Raw genomic sequence first — 20,683 nt, 5'->3', positions numbered from 1 at the left:
CACATAATTTAGACTAATGTGAAGGTTTGTACTAGCGCAGGTTTTTATTATGTCTAATGGCATATGTAATATCTTAACTAAATAATGCATGATGATTTGTAAGGGAAGAATTGACATTCATACCATAGCATGCATTAAAAATTTAAACTCCAGCACTCTGAAATTGGATTCCTCACTTGCAGAATTTGCTCTTACAGAACTTTACATGTGAAAAAAAAAAAAAAAAGTTTTTAATGTATTTTAGATGCATTTTTCCATAGCCTACCTCTCTAAAGTAGCCCCAGTCCTGATACACTTTGCTGTTCTCCGTAGCTTGGGAAAGAAGGAAATAGGGACTGTTTCTAGGCAGAAAACAAATAGTTTTGTAATGGACTACAAGAAAAGAACAGTTGAGTGCATTGGGATCAGGGTACTTTTCTCAGTTCCTAGCCAAGAAGCTGACTTCCAGCGTAACCTTGCACAAGACACCTTGAGTCTGTGCAAGACTCCAAGAGTAGGTCTGCTTCTCAGAAATGAAGAGGGGATACAGCTTGGCACAAAGCGACTGTTAACACCCATACGGTGTGTGCAAGGCTTTTGGAAGTGAATGAAACAAAATATAATTGCTCAGGCTTTCTTTTTCTTACAGCACACAGAATGTGCTGGAAACTTAACATATTGCCTTGTAAATAATTTCACCTACCTCCACTTACAGCTGTTGTTATTTTTTTAACATATAAACAAATCCCAGCCTTCCCTTTCTCTTTACCGCCTTCCCAGAAGAATATCAAATTTGTTATTCTCCATAAAAATTCTAAGTAAGAGGGGTAGTGGATTAGTTGATATTACAAAAGAGTTATTTACCTGTGAGAAAAAGACTTGCATGCTTTAATGCTCCTGGGCTTTTTTGTTTGCTTTTTTGTAGTCCATGTATGAGAGACAGGGTATTGCTGTGATGACGCCCACTGTACCAGGGAGTCCTCAAGGTCCTTTTCTGGGTATACCTCGGGGTACAATGAGAAGACAAAAATCTATAGGTAAAACATTTCTCATGCATAGTTTACTTGTGCATTAATCACCTACTTTTAGCAACTTTGTCTCTTTCTTAAAGCATGTTTCTCCAATGTCTTTACCTCAGTGAATGATTGCTTATTTTTTATACAAAGTTAATGGAAAAAGAAATTCTTGTTTAAGTTGCTATAATTTCCACATTCTGCCCTAATGGCAGTAGACAAGCGTTGTGGAATGATTTGATTCATTTCTTTAGAATGTTTCCTCTAACAAAAAATGTTATCGAGAAGGGAAAAAATAAAGAGGAAAAAAGAAAAAGAGCAGTACAAGCCTATTACAATGCATTACCTATGGCAAAATGTTATTCATTTTTATTTTGCTATTGAGGCAGAAGTATTGTAATGCTGCGTAGTTTATAAAGAAATCCCTATTGATCAAAAGGAATAAAAATCACCTCCTTTTCTTTCCAAGTGATGTCAATAAATGGTTGTACAAAAGAGAAAAAAAAAATAGAGCAGACCAAACTTGAGCTTGTTCTGTTCTTTATAATAATCTTAGAAATGATACTTCTCAATTTAGGAACCCATTAGGATGATGTAAAATTGGCCATCTAAATTATCCCAAAATTAGCAAGTTTATTTATGTTAAAAGCTGTATCTGTAATAATATAATGTCATTCTTTGAAATAAAACATTATGATTTTTTTCCCCAACAGAATCTTCTCAGTTCCTTTGCTAAGCTTCAGTGCATCTTAAAAATTCATTAGGTTTCTAAGTTGGATAATTTTGTGCATTTAGAAAGTGCTAGGGACAGACATAAGGTACTCTTCTGCACCAAATGTCTTCCCTGTTCAATAATCTTCAAAGAAAATGTGCTTCTCTACAGCTATCTTGATGATACATAAACCCCAAACATTTGCCTACATATCAATGATCATTTTAATTAAAATTCTGTAGCATTCTTTTGAGTTCTGGCATCTGGGTTTCAGCAAATTCAGCAAGCAAAAATGCTTATGTTTGGAATGAGGCAAAAGACCCTTTTCATAATTGCACGTATGCCTCATGTGAAATGCACCTTAGCATTTTAGGTTGGATACAGAAATAATGCAATATGAGGGATTGCAAAGGAAGGCATTGTTTTATATATACTTTCTGGTTTTTAGGAATAACAGAGGAAGAACGGCAGTTTTTGGCTCCTCCTATGCTGAAGTTTACCAGAAGTCTTTCAATGCCTGACACCTCTGAAGATATCCCACCACCACCACAGTCCTTACCACCTTCACCACCACCACCTTCTCCCTCTCTGTACAACTCTCCCAAATCCCCAACATCAAGGAGCTATGGAACTATTAAACCTCCATTTAATCAGAATTCAGGTGCAAAAATTTCTTTGGTTAGGCCTGAAAATGTGGGAACTATGATAAGGGACAAAGGGATCTATTACAGACGAGAACTGGACCGCTACTCTCTGGACTCTGAGGATCTGTACAGTCGGAGTGCCACATCTCAGGCAAATTTCAGGAACAAGAGGGGTCAGATGCCAGAAAACCCATATTCTGAGGTCGGGAAGATTGCAAGCAAAGCAGTGTACGTGCCAGCCAAACCAGCGAGACGGAAGGGGATGCTGGTGAAACAATCCAATGTTGAAGACAGTCCAGAAAAGACCTGCTCTATTCCAATCCCAACAATTATTGTGAAAGAGCCATCCACCAGCAGCAGCGGGAAGAGCAGCCAAGGGAGCAGCATGGAAATCGATCCTCAGTCTTCAGAGCAACCTGGGCAACTCCGACCCGATGACAGCCTAGGTGTCAGCAGTCCATTTGCAGCAGCCATTGCTGGAGCAGTAAGGGACAGGGAAAAGCGGCTGGAAGCAAGGCGTAATTCTCCAGCCTTCCTTTCCACAGACCTAGGAGATGAGGATGTTGGGCTAACACCACCAACACCACGTATGAGGCAATCTAAATTTGCTGATGAAGCAATGTTTAGTAGTGAAGATGGCTTTAGACAGCTTATGTCACCATCTCCAATTCCTGCACCTAGAGAGCCTGAAAATCTTTTTAATAGCAGTGAACCCAGCAATCAAAGTGATTCAAGGACATTAAATGCTTCGTCCAAAACGAAAGGTACTGAAAACAGTACAGTGGCAGCTAAGCCCACGAATGCATCCAGCTCAGATAATTACGTTCACCCAGTCACAGGAAAGCTATTAGATCCAAACTCACCACTAGCCCTCGCTCTCTCTGCCAGGGACAGAGCCATGAAAGAACAAACACAGCAGATTCCAGGCAAAGGGGACACTGTTAAGCCTGACCTTAATAAACCACTTTACATCGATACAAAGCTGAGACCCAATATTGAAACGACATTTCCTGTTACTGCTACTGTCACTAGGCAAAATACTCGCGGCCCATTGCGAAGGCAGGAAACTGAGAACAAGTATGAAACAGATGCAGGGAAAGAAAAGAAGGCTGAAGAGAAGAAAAACATGTTGATAAACATTGTGGATACTTCACAGCAGAAGTCAGCTGGCTTGTTAATGGTTCATACCATGGACACAGCAAAGTCGGATGATGCACCTGAAGATGAAGAGGAAAAAAGAGCTGAAATGGAACCAAACCCTGAAAACTCCCCACCAGAGAGGCCAGAGGGAAGTGAGGAAGCAGAAAGTGAGCTGGATGTGCCTGCTGCACCTGAGCCACCGGCATCTCCCTGCAAAACCATCGTAGCAGCGAGCTCTGTCGACGACCCAGTCATCTTGCCGTTCCGCATCCCCCCACCACCCTTAGCATCAGTTGATATTGATGAAGAATTTATTTTTACTGAGCCACTACCACCCCCCTTAGAGTTTGCCAACAGCTTTGATATCCCCGACGACCGCTCAGCTCCCGGTTCGGCTCTAACAGACTTGATTAAGCAAAGAAAAAACGGCACACCTTCACCCGCGCCATTTGCCCCCAGCCAGTCAACAAATTCCTTAGACAGTAAAAAGCAAGTGGGTCTTTCAAACTGTTTGCCTGCCTCCTTTTTGCCACCTCCTGACAGCTTTGACAACGTCACTGACTCTGGGATTGAGGAGGTAGACAGTCGGAGTAGTAGTGACCATCACTTAGAGACAACCAGCACTATCTCAACAGTGTCCAGCATCTCTACCTTATCCTCAGAAGGGGGTGAGAACGTGGATACTTGTACAGTCTATGCAGATGGGCAAACATTTCTGGTGGACAAACCCCCAGTACCTCCTAAGCCAAAAATGAAGCCCATAATCAACAAAAGCAATGCACTTTACAAGGATGCGCTAATTGAAGAAACTGTAGACAGCTTTGTTATTCCTCCTCCCGCTCCGCCCCCACCTCCAATCAGTGCACAGCCCAATATGGCTAAAGTTGTTCCCCAAAGGACATCTAAGCTATGGGGTGATGTGACGGAGGTGAAAAGCCCAATTCTCTCAGGCCCAAAGGCTAATGTTATTAGTGAATTGAACTCAATACTCCAGCAAATGAACAGAGAGAAATCCTCAAAGCCAGGGGAAGGATTGGAGTCACCTACTGGAACAAAAACTGCAAGTCTCAGTACAAGGTAAATGCAATTAGCAAAATAATTTACTAATAAAAGCTTGCTTTCTTTTCTTGCCTTTACTAACTTCCCCTGTAAATCATACAGATTAAAGAATGTGCCTTTTATTGTACATATTTGTTTAATGAATAGTCTATGACAAACAATTTTACAGATGAGAAGAATTTCCTACATTGTCAATGTTTCAGTAGTCTACAACATAGGATAGGAGCTTTTTGGTATTCCCCAATTTCAGAGACAGTTTCTACAAGCTTATCAGTTGTTTTGACATGAGTTACTTAGATTTCTCTTTAAGTGGCTCTTTTCTCTTTTTTTTTTCTTTTAAAATGTGGTAATAATGTAATTTTTGTTCAGATTTTTAACTTATTTTGTCTTCAAACAGGTAAAAAAAGTGTTTTTGTCCAGGCTTACTTCACATTCACTGCTTGGTTTGATTCATGCCGGTATCGCTAATAGTCATATCATGATATACCACCATATCATGAAATATAAATCTGTCTTAGGAAATTACTCACTGAAATCACTTTGCACTGTTCATGTTTTTGCTAAATGGTTAATTTATAATCTTTAGCACTCAGTATTATTGAATGTAAGTTCTTTCTATTGTCCCCATTTGCTAGTGAATAGTCTATGATGTTTACAGGTTCAAGAGCGTGGCACATTTCTCCCAACAGTACCATCCTTTTAGTGCAGGGCAACACATTTCCATAGAACTGGTATCAAAAGGTACTTAGACAAAAAGTAAGTTACAGTAGTCAAACACCATTAGGTAAATGCACAAATAATTGTTGTCACATTTGTGTTGAATATGGATATAAATATCATGAAATCCAAACTTAAGGGAAAAAAAGGAGATTTTGTTCATTTTATTAAGATCCCATGGTACTACTTTTCTGTGGCATGGAGTAGTTTGGCCTTACATACATTAGTTAAATGGACCTTTTACTGAAGTATCACATATTGTTTGGCCTGGCCTGCTCCATAGAAATTGATTTTTTTGCAGAAATGTAGTGCTGATTAAGTTTGTTAAAAAAGATACCATGTAAGCAAAATTAAATAGAAATATTCTGCTGGGTAATAAATAACCTGGCCTTTGAAAAGAGTGTTCAAGCCATTCTTGAGTGTGCAAAAGAGTGTGCAAGCCATTCTTTGCATGCATAATGATGTTTTGCATGTAGCAAAAGGGTGACTCTTAATTGCAAATGATTGCTCATTCAGAAAACAGTGTGATCGCAAGCCTCAGAGTCAGGTAGTTACATTATTTTCTGCAAGATGTAAGTCATTAAATTGCTGACAGGGAGGTATGGAGGTTATACATCTTCTAGAATGAAGGGATGGAAGAAAAATGCCAGAATTCTGGAATTCCTGTCCAGTAGTTCTTGACTAAATGGATCATAAATGAAGTTGCCTGTACAGGAAAAGCTTTAATACATGGGGAAAAAAATACAATGAAAACTGTACAAGAAAAATATATGTACTGGCTGCTTGATGAAGACAATCTTTGAACACAGTTAGCACGGCAAATGAACCCTTTAAATTTGAAATCATCATTGGCAAACATAAAATCAACATTTGTACACTAAGCTTGAATTTACATAAGTCTTGTCTTGCACGTCTCTGACAGTTTCAATTCATACTATTCTTACTATGTTCAAGAACACTATTTTTGCTTGGGCTTGATCGTGTTTCTTGTTAAGCCATATGAACATGTTGCCTCTGACTTCATATGTTTGATATATTTATTATCATGTATATTTTAGATTGATAGTTATTTCCAGGTGACAGTAAAGATATTTATCATCAAAGATATTTATCATCATCAGTAAATATATTTATCATCAGATTTTATTAGAAAATAACTGAGGAAAGTAACTACAATGTACTGTAAATACTTCAAAGTACTGCATTTCTGAGAGAAAAAATGAGAAGTGGAAGCAAATAATTACCTCTTTTTTTTTTTCTTTTTTTTTTTGGTGTGTGTGTGGAAAGAAATTTAAACTGATACAAAGGCTTCAGAAAAAAAAAAAAGCAAAAACTGCTTCCTTGGAGAAAAACAAACTGTCATGTATACGTGTCATCACATATACATTATACTTTAGAGAAAAATCTGACTTGGACAGCTATAGGAAATTATTTTGCTTCACTGTCCTTTAGCTTTTTAATTCTTGTAACTCAACTTTGGCAAATTACATAGTCTTCATTATGGAAATAGAGACTCCATTTGGAAGCAAAAACACACAAAGAATTATTTAAATCTGGCTGAAATCCTACTTCTTTCCTGAAAAGTCTGCCCAAATGTGAGTATTTGCTAACTCGAGAGAGGATCTTGAGATATAACAATCCTGAAAGACCTATGAGATAATAAATAAGAAAAGTTGACAGTGGAATAGAGCAGTAGAACTGTTGGCTGCTATCTGATCATAGATGAAATGCTTTCAGAGGTATATGAATGTAGATGTGTAGATGGAAGGTAAGAGGGCTGTATTTTGTTCTCCTTTGTTTTCAAAACTAATGTGATTACATTATTTTTTAATTCAGCTCCAGCTAATTAGGTGGATTGAAGATACTAAAAAGGATCAGAAAAGGCTACTTGGGGGTTTATTTAAATGGCATAAGAAGTCAGCAGCAGAAGAGATCCAACTATCTACAGATACTTGAGATCTCTTTTCAAAGATGCTGCAGGCAATTCCTTTTTGTCTTACCAGGAGTGAGGTAGAGGGATGTCAGGTGAGATGCTCACTTGCAGAGTCAGAGGTGTGACTTGTCCATCAGCTGTGGCTGGCTATGTGGTGTCTGCCTGAGCACTGGTGCCCATCTCTTGCCTGCACTGCAGCAAGGCTGGGACCTGCCCTCAAGGCGTCATGGCAACGTTAGCACCGTGGAGAAAATGCTCTGACTTCTGTCTTTGTTGCATTGTGTAAGTTTATGCCCTGGACTGCCTGCGTTAAGTTTCAGTTCTGTTCTTGAAGGTACCCACACAAAAGTGATGGATGTGTGGTAAACGCTTCCCAGACAAAGGCTTATTTTAACTGCTTTTACTCCTACCTTACCTTTAAAAAAGCTAAATAAATTATAGCCTTTCTAGCCCAATTGCATGACTGACACAATTTTTTACAAAGTCATAATATATTATGATCAGGGAATACCATCTTGCCAAAGTATTAAAGTTAATATTTAAATTGTAAAGCTAAAATTCTTACAGTTTCATGACTTTCTTCTAGTACCGTAAAACCTAGGCCAGCCAATTGTAGAGCTTGTAGCCCTTTTCTGTGAGGTAGCATTAGAAAGGGAGTAAGGAAGTTTAGCTCTCAAAACACAAAGATTCCTCTGAATAAAAGAAAAGTGATAAAAAATGAGTATATTCATTCATATCCTTCAGCCAAAGAGAAGCCATGGGAAGTGTTAAAAATAGTAACATTGTTCACATGCTCACTTGGGTTCTGTTCATAGCACTAGGAGCCTGACGAAATTGAAATATATATTTCTTCATTGTGAAATATATGAAGCTTCACCCAGGTACCAGTTCTAAATATCTCTAGGAGCTATTTTTATACAGCCAGTAGACATACAAATGTGGTTCAGTCATGGCAAGTGCACCGTCAGGGTAGCATAGAGGTGAATTTAATTGTGGATAGTTTGGTAATGGCTTGTTAGAGAAACCCATGAAATAGATCTTCTTTATGTGTTTTTGATAAATGAGGATTATGAAGAGACTGTTTTACAGTGCTGAGCAGCATTTCTCTCTCAATTATTACATTAAAAAAGGACCCTATCTAGCTTTTTTTCACTGTACATTGGTTTAGCAGTAATTCTACGCTGTGTATTTATAGTTTGCCGTGGTTCTTATGGAGACATCGAGCTTCAAGATTTTTAAATAGAGCATGGAAATGCCTGGCTGGAAACCATCTGCTTCTCAGTGGCAGTGACCATGGGATGGGAAGAGGAGACTGGTAGGGAAGGAAAAAGAGGAAAAAGCGGAAGGATGTATTTACTTAGTTTGCGCTAATACAAGTATAATTGCGGGACTTGATCAGAAGGTTCTGGACCAGAGCTTTTGAATGAGTGCTTGCTAATCCCACTCCTGATTTTGGCCATCATCTACTTTAAGAAATTTTGGAGATTATTCCTGGTGATACGAATTTTTATTTGCTCTGTCCACGTAGTCAGGCTCTCAAATCAGAGACCACAATATCTGACCATCGCTTCCTCCATTTCTGCCCAGCCTTCCTTCCTGGAAAGGTTCAGGACATTTGGATACGGGTCTCTACCTGAGCCAAATACCTAGAGCTCAGGCTCCAGTGGTGACCTCTGGTTGCAGTTCCTGTCCCTGGGCTTGGACACACAGGGGTGCAGAGGTTTAAAAGTGCAGCCCAGAGGGGTGCCTGCACTCTGCGAGCCAGGTGGAGAGGAGGGGAAGCGTAACAGCATCGCTGACTGGTAAGCTATAAATGCAGCGGTGCTATAAAGGCACTCAAGAGGCTACTGACTTGCATATGGAGCTGATAAAAGACAGGGGGACAAGGCTACTGCAGGGTTTTTATCAGGTTAAGAGAGGAGTGCTCGCTTTGTCTGTGAACCCAGCAGTTGCTTAGCGACATAATGATCAAGTGCAAGCCTGCAAGATGGACTGAATAACACCAGCGTGATTAACGCAAAATAGACCCCGTGGCTGCGAAGGAGAAGAAACACAACCCCCAGTGCAAACACCATCCTTCCGCCACCGCTTCCATGTACTAATAAGGACTAATGAACAGCCGCCACTCCTGCTCTCTGCCACCACCATACCAAAATGATCGATAACTTTGCTGTAGGGAGGAGCTATTTATATTTTAAATGGTGCTCATGTTTCTCCGCCTGTGTTTGCAGAACACCCCCATGGCCTCTGTGGCAGGTTGAGCGTCACTCCTGGTAGTGGGAAGCACTCATTGCAAACGTGGGAGTTGTGGAGGATGCTTAACCACGCAGGATCAAGTCCTCTAGGAAAAATAACCTGTATTGTGTTGGCATAGCAAGTTTTAAAGATGAAACTGTCTATGGTCAGGGCTTTTGTGCATCCCTAAGGGGTTTCTTATCTGGAAAAGTTCCCATTTTTTCACAAACAGGTAAGGCAGAACTGAACTTAGCAGTGAGTCCTGCATGGGGACTGATTGTACATTTGGTTTCTTGTAAAATGTCTCCAGATTTCCCAGATTATGAAACGTGTATTTTGTGGAATAATTCTCAAGCCTTGATTTTTCAGTTTAATACTGTCCCATTAGCTTCACTTCATGTTGTTAACCATTTGTCAGCCAATTTCACAGGATTGCTTACTTTGTCAGTAATTTTTGCAGTTTCAGTCATTCCATTTTGTCATTTTTATTTGCTCTCATGACTGCTGTTGTCAGAAGAGGGTCATGCTGAAGTGCCATGAAGTAAGTGACGACAATAAAGCATAGAGTATGTTGTGCATTCTGCTTCTTTTTAATGCTCAATCATTGTTACTGCATTTTAGTAATTTTGATGTTGACTTTGATACAGATGTGGATTAGATTGTCCTAATCCAGAAATGGTAGCCATTCCAGAACCGTGTAAGGGATGCAATCTCAAACTGAAATAAAAGCCACTTTTCATCGGACAAATACTCAGCAAAGTTTTTTATAACGTGAGCACCTAAGAGTGGATTCCTGAACTTATGTTTGGACACCTAAATAGGGGACGTTGTTTTTTCAAATGTGTCAAAATTCTGCTGGATTTTTTTAGGGTATTTTCTGGGGTAAAGGGAGTGCAGTTTTACATGCTTATGCGAGGTTTAAAGTAAAGACAAACTAGCCCTTGAAATAATAAAGCTGTGCTGCAGTGGTAACTGATAATCCTTCCTCATTGGAAGCTGTGAGATTTTCCCTTTTCCTTCCAGCTTGCCTTGACCTTTTCTCTTCCAGCTCTCCAAGAAGAGAGGGCTGAGGCCACCTCCTGGTCCTCTGCCCCTCATCAACACCTTGCCCTTGCTGCCTGCTTCCAGATAGTTGTACCATTCACATCAAAACTGTTGGTCTTGAACAGCCTCCCACAGACCTTTAGTGATTATTCCTCGCTTCAACTGAACAGCGTTACCTGCAACAGACACTAACCATCTCTCAATTCTTCTCACTAAATAATGCTATTATAAGAAGCTCTGTATCCTGCCAGTCATCACATCAATGCTTGTTCTTAATCTTCCCCCAAAACAGATGATTATTGTCTTGCTTTCCTACCATGCAATTTTCCTTTGACAATCCAAAAATACAGTAAAAATATTACAAGAGATGAAGGCAAAGTTTCAGTTTTGCATGTTCTCAGAAATCTGTGAAAAGTTATTTTCCCACAGTACCTCTGTATAGGGTCTCTTTTCTCTCACTGGTTCTCTTGTTAAGCTTTTTTCTCCAAAACAGTGGAAAACCTTTGTCAGAGAGAGCAAGTTTTTTGGCAAGTTACAGAATAAAACAGCTCTCATAAGAGCATAATTATTTGGGGGTTTTATTGGTGGTGGGTTTTTTTGTTTGTTTTTTTTTTTTTTGGTTGGTTGGTTGCGTTTTTTTTAGATGAGAGGCTCCTAGGACCTATTGCAGCATGCCATCTTTCACTGATTTGCATTTGATATTAAGTTAACAGTAAATTTGAATCCTGCAAATCCAATTTAAAATTTAAAAGAATTTCTTCCCTACAAGCTGTGTTGATGGCTTTTCTACTTGGAGACATAGGAATTATATATTGTGGTTTTAATACAAGACAGCATAATAGGCATTGCCATCAGTGCAGTCTTACAGCAGCAAATGTTTACAAATTAGTACCATATGCTGATTCTAATAGGGCAAATTTTATTTAAAATAATTATCAGACTTTTCACCTTTTTAAAATGAAATTTTGGTTTAGGCAGCTTTAATATGGATTTAATATGTTTAATATAACAGATGATCAAATAAAGCATACCAAAATTGCTCTTATTAAAAAATCTGGAAAACCCACAACACAACACAAACATGCCTGCTCTCCAGCTGGAATGTACTTGCCCCCTTACTGACCAGGATACCAGCCATCCATAAAATGCAGGACAGCTGATAGTTTCAAGGCTGCATCTGCATCACAGACTGTACTGTAGATGTCAAAAATATAATTTGGGATGGATAGGAGTTGCACAAAGGCACGTATTTTTTCCTTGGATTACAATCGCAGTACAGCAGTCTCTGTAGCATGTTGGATTTGATATGGCAAGTGAAACAAGGTGGAAAAAGGGGGGAAAGAATCTTGGACTGAAAGAGTTAGGACGGAAAGTCTGGAAATGTAATTGTGGGCTTCAGCAGGCTCGCATGACCTTCATGAGGCTGTCTGCCTTGTGAAGGCTGCAGAGCCAGCTGGAGCACAGCAGCCGGGAACAGAGCACAAACTTGGTTTTGCAGGTTGCTGAGTAATTTTGCAGACAGCAGTGACCTCAAGTTGCTGTGGTTACGTTTCCTCTGATCTTCAGCTGGTTACTGTAAAACTAGTCCTAAATAGGACTGCTGTGGCAGCAGTGGGGACGTGTACTGACTCACAAACTCGTCTGTATTCCCAAGTGTGCAGAACAGCTAATAACCTCCTCAGAGGAGGTGTGTTGCCGTAGGAATAAGTCTGTTAATGAAGTGCCCCAAGCTTTCTGATAAAAGTGTTAACGTTTCTATTAGATTGAGTACTGGTGTGGCTATAAACTGAGCTGGTGTTGAAACCTCATTAATCAGCTAAAATGTTTTTCTTATCATAGTTCCAGAGTCATATTTTAATAGTCAGTAGTCCTGAACCCACGGTCCGAGGAAAGGAAGATGCCCGCAGACATTTTAATACTGCTTGTAGCCATGAGAAGCCATTGCTCTGATCCAGGCTGACAGAAAGAGCAAAGCCTTTGCTCACCCAGTATTACTGCCTGTGCATCTGAGGTTAGGTAACACTAGTCTAAAGAATACTTAAAATAAGAGCACACAGTTTACTTTGGGGGATTTTGTTTTAGAGGCTTAATGTAGTTTATTTAAGGGAATAGTGAAAATGATTTCCTGAACAAGGACGTACAGGGAGTCTGTGAAATGAACCATACAGAGAAGCATCAGCAGAAATGAGTTACAAAGCAGATGCACCTGCTGAACCTGGAGCTGTTAGTCAGGTAACAGAAGTGATCTGCCAGTGTCTACCGTTATAGAAGATAAATTTGCATCATCCATTTGATATTGCCATGAAAGATGTGAATACAAAACTATAATTTCTCGTATTTGCAATACAGGAGGTTTGCATAAAAGGGTCACTGCAAATAAAGAGATAGGGAGAAATTTCCACATTTATGCAAAACTCATCCTGCCCTTCTTTCAATCACTAGGGCAATATTATCCCAACCTTTTTCAAAGCAAGGGTTTTTTGGATTTAAAATTATATCATGCCTTATTAAAGTGCATGAGACTCCTAATACTAAGTAGGTAGAAATAATTTGTTCCCCTTGGTTAGTAGAATTTAATAGTTTCTTGCCATAGACTTTTATGTGTAAGAAGGCTTAGCTCTGGCCCTGGAAGACAATGAAAGCCATTAAGCTCCAAACAAATCACGGGAAGCACTCAAAACCTTGCCAAGTGTTTCCTTTCTTTTTTAAATTACAAAGACATAAGTGCTGAAAGCATTGTTCCTACTGTGTTTCAAGTGAAGTACTGATCTTTCAACTCTCAAAAAGATCCCCCTGTTCCCATTGAAATATATGGAACAACTTGTGGGAAATCAGTGGGATTGCTCATGCGAATAACATGTACGTTCTCCAGAAAGTTATTCTTAGTGCTTTTCTAATAACACAGTGTTGGAGCCCGATTTGAATGAGACTTGCTGTGATATGAGCGTGCTCTGAAGCTCAGTGTGGTAGTGCTGTAGGTTACCTGACATCTAGGTTTGTTAATTATGGGCTGAAGCCCCAGATGTGATGCAGGGAGTATGTAGGAAGAGGGCTCAAAACAGGCAGCAGCAAACCAAGGAAATGCTGAAGAAAGTCTCCAGTTCAAGGCTACCAGGTCTTACAAGAGTAACTGTGAATACAGTAAGGCTCAAATGAGAGAAAGGGATTAGTAGCCAATTATCATTGCCCCAGGTGAGCTGCCTACATTTTTTCTTTTGGGTAATGGATGAGAGTAGTTCACAGGGATAGCAGGTTAGGATAGATTTTGAGGAAGTGCTGGCACCCCCATCTTTTTAATTAAAATTTTAACCACTATTTTAGTCAGGATGTGGGCAATCAAAGTCCAGTCACTCCCTTTCTATGGACATTCATAATTACATTAAACTGAGAACCAAATCCAGTGAGACAGGCTAACCCTACACACCACATCCTCCATCCCAGCAGTCCCAGTGCTCTGCATGCAGGAGCAAAGTCTTCATGATTCCCTAGGACAGAGGAGCACGAGAGGGGTTCACAGTTGTAAAGCTGATCTAGTGGTGAGGGACATGCCCCAGAGAGAGCAGATGTGGTTTTTGACCCCTGCTGCATAGATCATTTTTGGTACTTCATTTCCTGGCCATTAACACAACATCTTCAAGCAGTCATTCAGGAAAAGACCCCAGCTTCTTCCATAACAGCACTTTAAAGATGAGGGCTCCAGAACCATGCTCTTTCTTTGGCTCTGTAAGATCTTTTCTGCACCGTGGTGAATCTGCATTATTAATAAAAGCATTTGTATCTGCCATTGTGCACCAAAGTCATCCTCCGTTCTGCTCTAGGCATGGGGCCATGCTCATCAGGCCTGGGGACAGTCTGGCACTGAGATAAAGAGGTCTTCAGTCAGTGTCTGCGTGAGAAATCTATCCACAGCATCCTCCAGGTCATCTTCTGGAGCCTGTGGCATCACTTCAAGGATAAATAAATCCTTTGGTCAGGAAATGCATGAAATCAGTTGGCTGAAGGTGTCCCTCATTGGTATTTTAAAACTGAAAAGCTCTGGAGCCTAAGGCACCAGAGTGGAAGAAGTTCAGTGGAAGATCCTGTAGTGGTCAGGCTGCCTGGCAGAATTGTCCGATGAAAAGTAAGGGCTGTAGGACTAAGCATTTTATGAAGTGAGCAGACCTGAACCCAGATCTTCTGTTTCTAAATTTGTTCTATGGCCACCAGACAAAAGTTGGCTGGTCTGCTCCTTCACCCACCCTGACAGCCTCAGCAACAGTTAGCCTCTCGACCAGTTTCTTGTCTGTTTAGTCTGTAATCTACAATTTCCTTTAGGCGGGAGATAGGTGCCAGTGACTTGATTACAACCACATCACCCCTGGGCACACAGAATAAGAATTTTGTCTCCGTTAGTTTTTTAGTGAAACTGCCGAAGTATAATTTCTGTTCAGAAAAAAAAAAAATGGACACAAAAGTCCTTTTATGAACCTTAGAAGACAGTTTTATTTTTAAAGCATGAAAAGGTCAGCTGAGCAGAAAGGGAAATAAGAGGAGTTTGGGGAGCATGTTCTGTGAGTGAATAGGATTACAAACACACATACCCAAAAATTCACTGAGTAGATAGATGCACAAAGACCCAAAACCTGAGCTAGTAATATGCTTCCAATACTTTCCATAGCTACTATTATTAGCTATGTTACCTTACGGTGTGTTGGACTGACAGGCTAAAACAGAAATGAAGGACTCACCTCTCCATGCAATCCGAGGAAGATCAACTCCTGGTTGCGCTGCACGGGTAACACAAAGTGCCCATGTGCTTATTATAGATGGTGTTTCTCATTTAGCCGAGTCAATTTGTTGTAGCCTGAAAAAGGAAGAATGTACTCTGGAAGGTCTTTTTCTGAATTGCTCATAAGCAAAGGTTTATTAAGGTATGGTAATCGAAGGTAATCTATGGCTTACCATTTATTATTGTTTTATGGGAAAGATTCAGTTATGCTGTCTTAGTACTTTTAACCTGATATTGCTCCTTAAAAATACATATGTATGTATATATTCTAACATTCCAAAGCTATGTTTGCCACGTGTTGATATGGACAAACTTTCAGCTGGTAGCTGCTGTGTCTAACTTTCTGTGTCTGTTTACAATTTCAGGAGCACAGAAGTCATGAGTACTGTCTCAGGTACACGAAGTACAACAATCACTTTTACTGTCCGACCTGGAACCAGCCAGCCGATCACACTGCAGAGCAGGTCCCCAGACTATGACAGTAGGACCTCAGGAGCAAGACATGCTCCAAGCCCTGTGGTTTCACCAACAGAGATTAATAAAGACATCATGCCTGCTCCTCTGACTGCTTCTGCTTCAGCTTCATCTCCTTCTCCAACTTTGTCCGATGTATTTAGCCTACCCAGCCAGCCCCCTTCTGGGGACTTATTTGGCTTGACCACAGGGCGCAGCAGGTCTCCTTCTCCCTCAATATTACAACAGCCAATCTCAAATAAGCCTTTTACAACTAAGCCTGTCCACCTGTGGACTAAACCAGATGTGGCAGATTGGTTGGAAAGTCTAAACTTAGGTGAACATAAAGAAACATTTATGGACAATGAAATAGATGGCACTCATTTACCAAATCTACAAAAGGAAGATCTGATAGACCTTGGAGTGACTAGAGTTGGGCACAGAATGAACATAGAAAGAGCTTTGAAACAGCTGCTGGACAGATAAGAATAGCTATTTTGCCTCACAAACTTTTGTTGATAACTAGAGATGGGCTGGTACTGAAATACCCCAAATGCCTTGTCTGTCTGCGAGTGCCAGCAAAATTAGGGGGGGGGAAAACAGTTTAATTCCTGGTACTCAGGTAATGCAGACTGTGTGCTACATGCCCAAACATAAATCTAAATATGTACACGAGTGGGGCCATTTTATTTCAAAGTTGTGGGGAGATATGAGAGAGAGAGAGAAAATTGTTAACTTTAAAAATATTACCATCTATTTATAATACCCTTCTGCTGGAACCATTACATACCAGTTTTCTTTCATCTTAAAATTGCAAGCAATTTTATTTTATTTTTTTTATTTGAAAGGCACTGTATTCTCTTCTTGACATTCATTCAGTCTCCCAGCAGGCTTCCTTCCCCAACCCTTAGTTTATTTTAAGAGGACAGATTGCTTCATTACTACTCAAATCTGTTTTTGTTAGCAGAGGCAAACTATTGCGACAGGTACGGGAGTTCATATCACTGTTTTTTACTAGTTTAGCTCTCTATTTGTTGGCAGAGAAGCTGGTTGTTCTGCTGGAATTAGTTCAAAGGTAACCTTGCTCTGTTTTACCTGGTATTTCTTTATTTCTGCAGTTATACTTAGCACTCTTCCAAGGTGGCAGAACAAGTTCAACACATGCTCCATTGATGTGACCTGTAAGACGATGCAGAAGTTTCATAAAAACTGAGAAGTAATGCTCACTTAGAGGTACAATAAAATGAAGCTAGTTTGAACCTGAGACCCCCAGTTTTCAACCAGCTAAACTACTGCTAAGTTGCAATATGAACTCTACAAGCCAGAAAAAAAAAAAATGTTTTTATGTACAGAGGCACCTTTTGGACTTCACAGTCAGATACACAAATATGCTGAACCCTGAGCGATACCATTTAATTCAGTGAGTGGTAAGTGCTTAGCTATTTTGAATATCAGGCCAAGAAAGAATAAAAAGATAGATGAATGTTCCCATTGAAGTCAATGGGAAGGTTGCCAGTGTTTTAAGAGAGGGATTCAGCCTGTTAGCAGAAATGGAGATAGTTCAGCCTGCTAAAAAAATGAAAAAGGTAAAAAAAAAAAAAAAAAAAAAAGCTAATGCCAAGATGGAACGAGGTCTATATTGTCCCATCGTGTGCATGTTAAGGGGCCAGGGGAACTGGTAGGTATCCAGTTTCTCATCTTTATCACTGTTAACAAGTATTGGCTTCCTGACAAGGACAGCAGACAGAGCACTTCACAGGGAGCTGAACACTTCCCGTCGGCCTCCCGTGATCTCCTTGCACGGCTGCAAGCAGGGTGGCAGCAGAGAGTGTGCCCCGCTCCCAACCTGGCGGTGTGGCTGAGCATTGGATGGGTGGTGAGCTGAAGAGCTTTCCAGGAGACTTCAGTCAGCAGGGGTGGAACACATAGATTTGGCCAATCCGACTTCTTTTTTTTTTTTTTTTTTTAAGTTAACAAGTCTCTCTCTGCATGTTTGACCTCCCCTTGTAATTAACACCTCTTAATATCTGTGAGTTTTGTAGGTGTTTATTAACATAATACTCAAGCTGTTCAAGGTGGGTAAATTGTGTGTGGATGGCTAGGCTGCCTACCTACCATACTTTCAGGTTCTCTTACATTTTGCAAGGTACCTGAACTTTCTTTCCTTGATATGGTCCTTCATATGGTCCAGCCTATCTCTATTTTTTTATTGTGATTATTTTTGCTCACGAACAAGTGTCTAATTAGGTCTGCAACAGCCCTAGTATGAGTACATAAAGTTTAGCATTTTAAATATCTTTCTTTACTGCAAGTTTAAATAGTTGTACAGATAGTTTATAAGCACAATATTTTAAGAAAATAAGTGGCTGGTCTACTGGGCAGCCTTTGTGCCACTTCAGTGCTAGAAAGTGAAAAACAACAAAAAAAACTTTTGTGGTTTAATACTATTTCTGTGGAATAATTATAAAGTCTTGACCTTTTTAAAATCAACCTCATTTGGATGCATCTGAACCAGCAGAGCTGTGTTATATTTTCTATCTTTGCTAGAACTTCTACAAAGGAGGATGAATATTTCTTCAAAAGTGGTTATAGTTACCAGTGCATTGGATACTCATAAAAAACAACTTATTTAGCCTCCTGCCCCCTTTACGGAACAACAAATCTTTTGACTCAACATCTGTTACTACACTATATTTGTATTTGAAAGTTCCAAGTAACCTTGTAATAAAAATCAAGTCCTAAGGCATTTTACTTTCAAGAGTACTGAATTTTTCCATAGGTGTTGTAGAAAATGACAGTCTCATTCAGATAGTCAATACAGGCAACTTGAGGCCATCAGATACTTTAAGAAGTGTAAAAATGGTAATTTAGCCATCATTGTCTTCCATTTGGTGATATGACAGAATTCAGTAAATAAACCACTAATGCCATGCTCTTTTTTTGTTTCTTTGGGTACAGTTGATATTACCTCTATAATATGTGCCAGAAAATACATTAGAAACTACAGTAGTAAAAGACAATGTAGAAGTTGACTTTTAAGCTGCTTTTTACTCACAATCTTGTTGTTGGATTTAAGTTTAACAAGTGCTGACATACACAGCAAATTACATTTGATGGTAATCCCTTTCTTACACAGGTGTGTTTCTTGCTCGTGTATCTTTTCAGGTACTGAAAGCATAGGTACAATACCATTAGCAGAGAAGAGGTTTGAAACATTAAAGAGCTAATGAAATAGTTTATTTTTACATTGTGTCTTTCAAAGTAAACGTAATGAGACCTGAGAGGACCTACTTTCACCAATAAAATGCACCTCTGCCAAGATGAATCGGTCTCTAGCTCTGTTTGATGATTTTTGCTACAGAAAGCAATAGTAACAGATACGACGTTGCCTCCGAGTATTTTCGTCAGTCTGGAAATGTTGGGGGGAGGAGAGAAGACCCATTTATTTCATGCTACTATGATAGTGAAAAACAAGTTGTTAGAGATCTATGAAATACGTTATGATATTCTGGGTTTTAGGATCAACTTTTGTTTATATACTGTAATTTAAATAAATTGCATTTACATGCCTAGTTTCTGTAATATTTGTGTATACAATACCAAAATCTTACAAGATGTAAATTGTGTATAACTGCACAGACTCCTTTCCCTAGGTGTCTGAGAACATTTTAAGTTGAATTCATATATTATAAAATGACTAGATGTGACTGTTGATTTACAGAATTTACATATCACAAAAGTTAATTATTTGTGGTACTTAAGTTAATAAAAATAGTGATTTTTTTCTCAGTTCTTTAAAAGCATTACCCAGTTGATCTGGCGATGATTATGTGTATGAGCCACAAATATTGATAATTTTTCCATTACATTTTTTCTTTTCTTTTCTAGATATTAATATGTTTCTCGCTATAGTTTGTGTAACAACTTGTGTTCACGTTATCTATGTTGCTGTAATTTTTGTGCTTTAATTCCTCTTATTTTGACTGATTAAAAAATCAAGCTCCTGTAACTTGCACTTTTCCCCAATCCTTAATACTCTTGTATGGCAACCAAAATTACTGTAAGAAATAAATATAATATTGCACTAAGGTTGTGGTTCTGATTGCAAACAGAGAACACTGTCTGGATTTTTATTTAAAAAAAAAAAAAAAAAAAGTTGCCAAACTTGCAATCTGATGTTGTATATTGAAAGAGCATAGAATGCTTTAACAAAATGTAGACAGAAATAAGGCAAAACCATTGATTTATTGTCAGGAAAAAAACACTTCCTTTTTATTTCTTTTTTTTTTTTCTGGTTAAAGCATTTTTTATGCTTCACGCTAGTTCATTTACTGAGTTTGAGATCCATGTTTGAAATTTGACAAGTAAAAGTATTTCAGCAGGTGGTAGGAAGTGCTTATCTATTTGCCTTAAGGTGGGTTTCAAATAATCATTGAATTTTTTTTCTTTGCTGAGCGTGTGTGGGAATGCATGCTCTCAACTTAGTATTACTGGTCGTATGAGGCACTCAGCTGTGGATCTGTTCTGCAGTTTAATAAGGCACTGAAAAGTTGGGGGGCTGCAACTTTTGTAGGCAAAAGAAGCTTTATGGGCAGGAGAGGAACCAGTGCTCCTTAGCAGGACTTGTGCCTCTGGTGCCTAAAAAATGTACTGGCAGGACATATTTGTACTGTGAATAAATGATGTTTGAAGTGGGGAAAAAAAAAAAAAAAGGAAAAGAAAAAAAAAGGAAAAAAAAAGAAAACAAATCACATTTTCTTTTGCTTTAATTGTTTTTTCTATCTTTAAATGGTAATGCAATTAAGATTTTTTTTCCCTAAGATATTGGAATAAATGCCTAGAACTGTTGCCATTTGGTTTCATATGTTCCTTAACTATTATTCTCTTCCTCAGATGTTGTTCTAGTTCATCTTTTTTTTTTTTTTTTTTGTAGTTACCTAATGTTTCACTCATATTTTTCCAACAAAATTACTTGGCAGCTTTGTT

General features: G+C 39.1%; 1 protein-coding gene across 3 annotated transcripts in view; it reads left to right on the top strand.

The window, feature by feature from the left end:
- The window catches only part of SHANK2 (SH3 and multiple ankyrin repeat domains 2), a 350,898-nt gene extending 333,879 nt beyond the window's left edge, over positions 1-17,019 (top strand). For all 3 annotated transcript variants that reach the window (XM_040558301.1, XM_040558303.1, XM_040558302.1), the window contains 3 exons: positions 905-1,016; positions 2,153-4,565; positions 15,610-17,019. In XM_040558301.1, coding sequence (XP_040414235.1) covers positions 905-1,016; positions 2,153-4,565; positions 15,610-16,183 — 3,099 coding nt within the window. In that variant the 3' untranslated portion in view covers positions 16,184-17,019. The remainder of the gene's footprint in view (positions 1-904; positions 1,017-2,152; positions 4,566-15,609) is intronic.
- The last annotated feature ends 3,664 nt before the right edge of the window (positions 17,020-20,683 follow it).

The sequence above is a fragment of the Cygnus olor genome, chromosome 5 (genome assembly GCF_009769625.2).
Source record: "Cygnus olor isolate bCygOlo1 chromosome 5, bCygOlo1.pri.v2, whole genome shotgun sequence".
Lineage (NCBI taxonomy): Eukaryota > Metazoa > Chordata > Aves > Anseriformes > Anatidae > Cygnus > Cygnus olor.
Note: the sequence above shows the minus strand (reverse complement) of the source record. Positions and strands in the feature narration are given on the sequence as shown.